The sequence below is a fragment of the Asterias rubens genome, chromosome 3, assembly GCF_902459465.1.
Source record: "Asterias rubens chromosome 3, eAstRub1.3, whole genome shotgun sequence".
Taxonomy (NCBI): Eukaryota; Metazoa; Echinodermata; class Asteroidea; order Forcipulatida; family Asteriidae; genus Asterias; species Asterias rubens.
The window spans coordinates 16,228,307-16,236,762 of NC_047064.1; the positions used below are offsets into that span (position 1 = coordinate 16,228,307).

The 8,456-nt window shown below is 38.6% G+C and overlaps 1 protein-coding gene across 1 annotated transcript; it reads right to left on the reverse strand.

The window, feature by feature from the left end:
• Positions 1–3,998: 3,998 nt before the first annotated feature.
• On the reverse strand, positions 3,999–5,746 carry LOC117288413. Its single transcript, XM_033769264.1, has 2 exons — positions 5,429–5,746; positions 3,999–4,104 (listed from the first exon to the last, which is right to left on the reverse strand). The coding sequence occupies exons 1-2, from the start codon at positions 5,724–5,726 to the stop codon at positions 4,082–4,084; spliced, it is 321 nt and encodes a 106-aa protein (XP_033625155.1). The 5' UTR covers positions 5,727–5,746; the 3' UTR covers positions 3,999–4,081.
• Positions 5,747–8,456: the final 2,710 nt, after the last annotated feature.

Sequence of the window (8,456 nt, forward strand, 5' to 3'; positions counted from 1 at the left end):
TAGAAAGCTTCCCTTTTTACTTGCTGAGGTGATGTAGTTTTTGTAAAAAAATGTCACAAACATTGTATACTGTAATTTTAAAAATAGTATGTTTATTTTCTTATGCTCTGTAATTTTAAACGCAATTCAGCCTCTGGTTGCCAAGGTTGGATGTTTTTAAATAAACTATTAATAATTAAACATGATTTTCTTCTCAGGAGACGAAAACTTAACTAACGTGTACATGCTAATGGTGCTCGACTCATTTTTTGCTTAGTAAAAGAAATTTTCTAAGCAGTTTGCTGCTTAAAGACACTGGACATTATTTTGGTTATTGTCAAAGACTAGTCTTTTAACTTGGTGACACTGAACATTTGGTTATTGTCAAAGACCAGTCTTTTGACTTGGTGTATCTCAACATACGCATAAAATTATAACATGTGGAAATTTGAGCTCAATTAGTCGTCGAAGTTGCGAGATATAAAGTAAAGAAAGAAAAAGCACCCTTTTCACACGAAGTTGTTTGCTTTCAGATGCTTGATTTCGAGACCTCAAAATTTAATTATGAGGTTTCAAAATCAAATTCGTGGAAAATTACTTCTTTCTCGTAAACTACGTTACTTCAGAGGGGCGTTTCTCACAATGTTTTATACTATCAACAGCTCCCAATAATTACTCGTTACTAAGTAAGGTTTTATGCTAATATTTTTTTTAATTTGTTATTACCAATAATGTCCTCTGCCTTTAACAGCTTTTATACATAAAGTCTTTGACTTTAAGTAAGTATTTAGTATCAAGTCTTGGCTTGAAAGGAAGTTGAGGTAATCATACAGCTATTCGGACGCAGGATCTTACCGGGGAATCTGGCAAAAAACAGAGGAAGGGAATGGGTGGATGCTGAAGGGGAAGGAAGGTATAAATTCCCCCTCCATACCCACCCATGGTACCACTGCTGTATAGCAAACATTTTGAAAACACACCTGAGTGGGTAAACTTTCCTTTTCCCTTACCTTATATCTGGACCCAAGTTCATAGAGCTGCTTATGCACACAAATTAGCTAAGCGCAGAAAATTTTGCTCCATTGTAGGACTGTTAGGCCTATTCTGCGCACTTTAGCTTTAACAGGAAATCGCTAAGCAGCTCTATACTTATATTGGGCCCTGGTTCTTATTAGAAATTATCTATATTTACTTCCAATTTTCGGGTGAGTCTGCTTTTGATCGAAAGTGAAGCTTTCTTGAAGAGTACTTGATTTTGTCAGAGGATTTTACGGAGTGCGGATATGCTTGAAGGTCAAGTTATATAGCTTTAAAACAGTGGCTTCTTATGATGCAGCGCTCAGAGTGACACTCATGTTGATTACCCCTGGTCGCTGAGCCATTTGATTTCATTCCACATGGGAATTTAAACGTACATATACCCACACGTGGTATGACATACAGTAAATAAAACAACACAAGAAGTACGCAACAATATGCACACGTACGCTGCCATGTATTATGCGAACGATCGAAAGTGCATCATCACCTCGGACCAATCAAAACAAAGATATGGCAAGTTTACGTAACAGCACGTTTATCAAATGAAATCATAGGGTGCGTTCGTTTAGCTTCTCCGGGTCTACCCTGCGTCGCTCACTCGGGTGAGCCCCTGACAAGATCGAACGATCATACTCGGCCTCTCGTGGTGACGGCATGCCTCAGGTCACCCCAAGTGACCCACTCCACAAGCAGGGCAGTGGGGGCTGACCGGGGCGAGCCCCGTCAAAGCTATTCGAACGTACCGGGGCAAACCGGGGTCGATCCAGGGAAGCTAAACGAACTCACCCCTTGTATACAATGAAATAATAAGGTATGTACGTAATTGTACGTTTGTTGCTGTAACCATACGATCACGATAGATCCAAACTTATGGTGCACGTACACGCTAACTTGATAAGAGGGATGGATATTTGTTTTGTACTCATGTGGCGTAAATTTATGCTTCCGTAATTTCCGGCCGTTTTGTGTCTTCATTTCACTGTGCCTAATAATTTTTTAACTTGTGCACATTTCCATGCATTCGATCCTAGTCATGGCCTAGCGGTTAAGAGCAACGTATTCAAACCCGGGTGTTTCTGGTTAGCACAGTGTGGTTTCGAGTCCCAGTTGTGACACCTGCAGCTGATTTCACGAAACGCAGAATTAATCCTAACTCGAGTTACGACGAGTTTAAACCCGTCTTAACTTAGGATGATTTCAATGCGACCTTCGCCTTTAGATACGGAACTGAGCCCGTCCTAAGTCCGAAGATTAATCCTAGAGTTCGGTAAAACCGACGGCTGTGTTCTTAAAGCAAAACACTTAACCATGCTTCGTCTTTCGGATGGGACGTTAAGCCGTTGGTCCCGTGTGTTGTGTAACGCACGTAAAGTAACCTAGTGCACTTATCGGAAAGAGATGGGGGTTCGCCCCAGTGTTCCTGCTTTTGATTGGCTTTGCATATTGCGCCACAGCACCTCGAAAACCATTACATGGTGCTATGTTAAAGAAGTAGATATCATAATTCAGACGTAGTCCCAGATACCTTGCAGGAAATGCGTGCTATATAAGAGGCCACTATTATTCTTACTAGGGTGTGTAACCCATAAACCCAGTAGTCCAATAACCCACTTATAAATTATGAGAAGGCCTACTGGGCCATGCTAGAGACAACATCCCCCCATGGTCACGCGAGGTCAGTATTTACGGTAGCTGTTTTGGAGGTTGCTGTGTATTAAGAATTGGAGTAATGCGATTATCCATTTTGAGATAATTTTGACGGACATTTTAGTGGCATCTATGGTGGGTTTGGGTAAAGTTGTCTGCATAGTCACACCGGAGAGTGCACCTCAACATATCGAATGAAATCAAGGATGAATGTTTCTCTTCAAACTATTGATTGTTTGTCATTGTCTTAACCCATGGAATTTAGTGAACACTCGTCTCCGCTAGTTCCCTGGATAGTTAACACAAAACACATCAACTAAAACTTTTCAATGACATTTTGTTTCGTCTATTTCACACATTCTTAGCACAACATGTATGACCAACAAGGCTGTTGTCAGAACATCTGTTTAAATTATTTCTTTGAACAAAACATCTGGAACGTAACTAGCATAATGTGTTAAAATTTGGCTTTTCTATCACCAGAAATTCAATAAAATCTATACCACGGTATGTGATAAGCCGAAGGGCGTCATTAAGTTCGTCATTAAGTTCGCCTTGGTTTAGTTTTGATTGACAGCGTTGGTTTTGTTGATGTAGTTGCCGATATCGCAACACAACATACATATACTTCAAATATCTTGATGAAAACTAACGATGCACATGTGTAGACTTGCTCCAGTCCTCCCTATAGTCGGGCCACAGACATAAAGAACCAATGTCTGTGAGTCGGGCTCTAAAACAATCGATGTGTATAGCCCCCTCTACTACTGGTGATTAATATAACTTAAAAAACGGTCTTTTCAAAACAGAAGAGATGGCATATAAGAGTACTGAATGAGGGAACTACATTAACTTGGCCAAGAAAAAAAACTACATTAACTTGGCCAAGAAAAAAAACCTTTAAAAACAGATTTATGATTATGAGTTTTGATTTTATCACTTTTTATTAAAGGAACACGTTGCCTTGGATCGGTCGAGTTGGTCTTTGAAAAGCGTGTGTAACCGTTTGTTATGAAATGCACATGGGTAAAAAGATGTTGTAAGGTAGAATACAATGATCCACACAAACATGCCTCGAAATTGCACGGTTTTCCTTTTACCTCGTCGACTACCACGGTCAGCCATTTATGGGAGTCAAAATTTTGACTCACATAAATGGCCGACCGTGTTAGTTCGCGCAGTAAAAGGCAAACCTCGCAATTTCGAGGCAAACTTGTGTGAATCATTGTATTCTACTTTTAAAACATCTTTCTAACCGTATGCAGTTTATACAAAAAAAATTACAAACGCTTTTTATAGACCAACTCGTCCGATCCAAGGCAACTTGTTCCTTTAAGCTGTTACTAAAAGTCGTTAACTGCCATTGCCTTGATTCCAGTTTCATTCTGTTTGATGCAGGACTCCCGGCATATCCTCAGAATGTCTTGAGTATAGAACCTGCGTGGAACAATAAACAAGGTGTATTTTTACTTGAAAGGCAATGTTTACATGATTGTATATTTTGTTTAAATTGTTTAAATTGAAGGAGAACTTTCGTGTTTTTCTTTCATCAAATCTCGTAGTACAGGCGACTATGGGCAGCCAAAAGGGCCAAAACTAACAAATTTATAAACTAAAGGACAAAACAATAATCAAAGAAAGAAGTTGTTCAACAAACACAAAGTCGAAACGTAGTTAACAAAACTCAACAACAATCAAAGCAAACTGTTTTTAAACAATGAACAATTCCCGAATCAAGCTTTATAGCCCAACAACAATCAAACACTTATTTTTTAACAAGAGGAACTCTGAATCAAACTAATAAAACAAAACGCAATCAAATATAAAATAAAAACAAAACAAAGGCAGCCAAACGCTAAAAGAATGAATCATAAAAAAAGGACAAACACAAACAGTACAAAGTCAAATAGGGACGAATACTAACACAGTAACAATACAGACAAATCATCAATCGGCTAAAATGTTGAGGGCGGTTGTCAAAGCTAAGGACAAAATGCAAACCGTATCAGTCTCCCGAGCATGTAATCAACAAACTAAGGACTGAATGAAAATCATCGTTGGTGGCGTATGTACAGTTGTGATTGAGACCCGGCCGTGGCGGCCGCGTGTTTTTTTTCCTAGGACGAACGTGGGCAATTTACATAAAATGGGCGTGTTTTTGGCCGAAAAATAGAGAATTAGCATTCAAGAACATTATTTCCTGCGTTACATCGTCACATTAATATTTATTATCTGCGATGGCATCAAAACACATTTAGTGGTCGTCACACTTGGTCTCGTCATGGTCTCGTGTTATCAGAACTAAACCATTTCCCATGGTTATACCACATCACAGCCTTGCAATAGACCATGCTACCTTTGTTTACATGGTGACCGTGTACATTCTAAACCCTCCTCTTTTCTATTTCTGTTTAGGTTATATGTTTCTGTGAAGCGTTTTGATCTCGTTAAAGGCGCTATTTAAATACTAATTAATATTATTATAATTTGTATTTATTAAAATGGCCTTTTCAACGCAGAAATAATGAGTGTATGTAATAAAGCATAGCGTAGTTGATTACCTTGCTATAATGTTCGTATTTTGTCTGATTGACTTTGTGGTGGGCGAACATAAAGAGTAAGAAACTGTTGACAAAAGTGTGTCAGGAGAAATTGTATTTTTTGGGGAGACCGCCAGGATTTTTTTTTTTCCAGATCCTCTTTGTTGTAGCATTGTAACATTTCCCACAAAAGAGCGTACTACATAGAGTACGTTAAATACCTGGGCAAGGTAGTTGCACATGAAAGCAAGCGCTTGACACGGGATAACCGTTCCCTTTGGACAGTAGATAGCAAGCAAACGTTCTGTCGCCGGGACATCCACTCATTTCCTCCAGGACTACGGTCTTAGAGACGAATTCCACGGTACCACCTTGTCTGGCGTCGGCGTCACTCAGAAGCCCCGTCACCTCCGATGCGCCGAACACCTCCCTGGACGAGTTAGTGGCGTAGGCCGACATTTTCCACGGCCCTCTCCCGGCCGACTTGTTTCCCTGCGTCCCTTTGAAGAAGAACTTCATCTTCGCTGTTCTGGTTATCTTGTCGGCAAAACCGATACTGCCATCCACGATGCCCCTGCTTTGATATTTGAAAACAAATTTGGGGGCTGAAAATCAAAACAAAAGTGAGGTGTTGACAAGATCTTGCAATTTGTACCTTCTGTGGGGATATCGTTCTGTTGCCCGTGTCTACATGATTATCGAATACGAAGCTTAAAACTGTTGCAACTGATTCCCAACCAAAGAAACTTGGGAAAACAAACAAGATTTCACAAAATGTACAGAATATTTTTTTTCGTCGAGTTATTGTACTTACAAATCTTTCTTTCAACACTCAGCAGTAAACCGGTCATTCAGCGTTACTGCACCCACTCTCTGGAAATCTCCCCATCACATTCGATCTATTACCTCCTTTGAATCAAACAAAAGTGCCCCGAAAAAACACCTTGTATACAGCATTAACTACCTAGCTTGTGTATTCAGATCATGCAGTCAGTGGTAACTCATTTAAGCAGTGGACACTATTGGTAATTAACATATATATGCATAAAATAATAAACCTGTGAAAATTTGAGCTCAATCGGTCATCGAAGTTGCGAGATAACAATGAAAGAAAAAAACACCCTTGTCACACGAAGTTGTGTGTTTAGATGGTTGATTTCGAGACCTCAAGTTCTAAATCTGAGGTCTCGAAATCAAATTCGTGGAAAATTACTTCTTTCTCGAAAACTATGGCACTTTAGAGGGAGCCGTTTCTCACAATGTTTTATACCGTCAACCTCTCTCTAATACTCGTCACCAATAAAGGTTTTATGCTACTAATTATTTTGAGTAATAACCAGTAGTGTCCACTGCCTTTGCCATAATAAATACCAAGTTTTTTTATACACTAATTGTTGAGTGTCTAGCGATAACTTTATATTAGGCGCTATATAAATCGAAATATTATTATCTTCGACATACAGCAAACATAAATCGAGAAGACCAGACTTTGTCTGATTCCTATACCAACCTGAGCGGGCACACGCATCCAATACGAGCAGCAGTCCAATGAGAACCAAGACCTTGGTAGTAGAGACATTAGCGCCCGCCATCTTGTGACTCAGTAACACACAATAATTACTGGGTTAGAAACCCCCTGGATGAGATGTCAGAAATGAATCCTAGAAAGCTTTATTTAAAACAAAATAATATGAAATAATTAATAGTAATAATACAAAATCTATACCACACAATTTTTTGCTTAAAGACACTGGACACCTTTGGTATTTGACAAACACCAGTATTCTCACTTGGTGTCTCAACACATGCATAAAACAACAAACCTGTGAAAATTCGATTTGAATTGGTCGCAAAAGTTGCGAGAGAATAATTTTAGAACAAACACCTTTGTCGCACAAGGTGTGTGCTTTCAGATGCTTGAATTCGGGACCTCAGATGAGGTCTCGAATTTAATGTAAATAGTTTAGTGAGAAATTACTTCTTTCTCAAAAACTACGTTACTTCAGAGGGAACCGCTTCTCACAATGTGTTATACTAACATCAACTTTCAGTTGCTCGTTACCAAAGTAAGTTTTTATGCTAAGAATTATTTGGAGTAATTACCAAAGGTGTCATGTGCCTTTAACTGGCATTTTTAAACCCTCTCCCCTTCTCGACTACATTTCGGATTTGTGCACAGCTGTGGACTTTAATTTGTTTTGTTTTGCCCCGTCATAAACTATATATAGACTTTAAATGTGTCAACATTCCTAAATAGAAACGCCATACATAAGACATTTCACCTTCAAATGTGATACATTTTTTATTGTAAAAGAACAATAAAATCTGCAAATAATCCACGAGATTAAATTTATTGTGCCAAACAATAAACTCTTGATGTCAATTGTTTTAATATCAAAAGCCTAATCGATGGCGATTAAGTTTACTAATATAATAAAACATTCCCATCCTATTTTTAAAATCTTCGAGTGACCCGGGCCCAGTTTCATCGAGCTGCTAAAGCAGACAACCCGTGCTTACAAATTGTGTTAAGCAGAAATGATCAGGATTACCAGTCACAAATTCTACACGTGACATGGCATTTTGGCTGGTAACCTTATTTTGGTATCAAGCATAATACTGTTGTGCTAAGCTCATTTTTATGATTAAGCAGCTCTATGAAACTGGGTTATGTTTGGTTGCAACATCTCCATACATTGTCAGCATGCTGACCTTGTTTTAAAGCGGATAATTATTGTTTTTATGATTATTATTATCATTATTTCATTATTTTATTATTATGTTCGAGTCTGAGTGTGTTGTTCACTTGCTGTTGATAGTATAAAACGTTGTGAGAAACAACTCCCTCTGAAGTGACGTAGTTTTCGAAAGAGAAGTAATTTGATTTCGAGACCTCAGATTTAGAATTATTTGAGGTCTCGAAATTAAGCATCTGAAAGCACAAAACTTCGTGTGACCATGGTGCGACAGGGTATTTTTCCCATTAATATCTCGCAACCTCGACGACCGATTGAACTCAAACTTTCACAGGTTTGTTGCATTATGCATAGTTGAGATACACCAAAATGTGAAGACTACTCTTTGACAATTACCAACAGTTTCCAATGTCTTTAAATAATAGCTTATTGTTTGCCTAAATAATTAAGTTTTTATAATTTGGTTTCACCCACCATTGACATTGAGATTTCAATTTTGTACACGAAGGGTACTAGAATAGTATTGCCCTCCTCCCTCTTGACAAGATCACTC

Bases quoted from the DNA above. Each gene is read 5' to 3' on its own strand.
- LOC117288413 (XM_033769264.1), bottom strand. From the start codon at position 5,726: ATGAAGTTCTTCTTCAAAGGGACGCAGGGAAACAAGTCGGCCGGGAGA. The intron at 4,105-5,428 runs GTATTTAACGTA...TGTTCCACGCAG, and splicing joins TGTGCAACTACCTTGCCCAG to GTTCTATACTCAAGACATTC.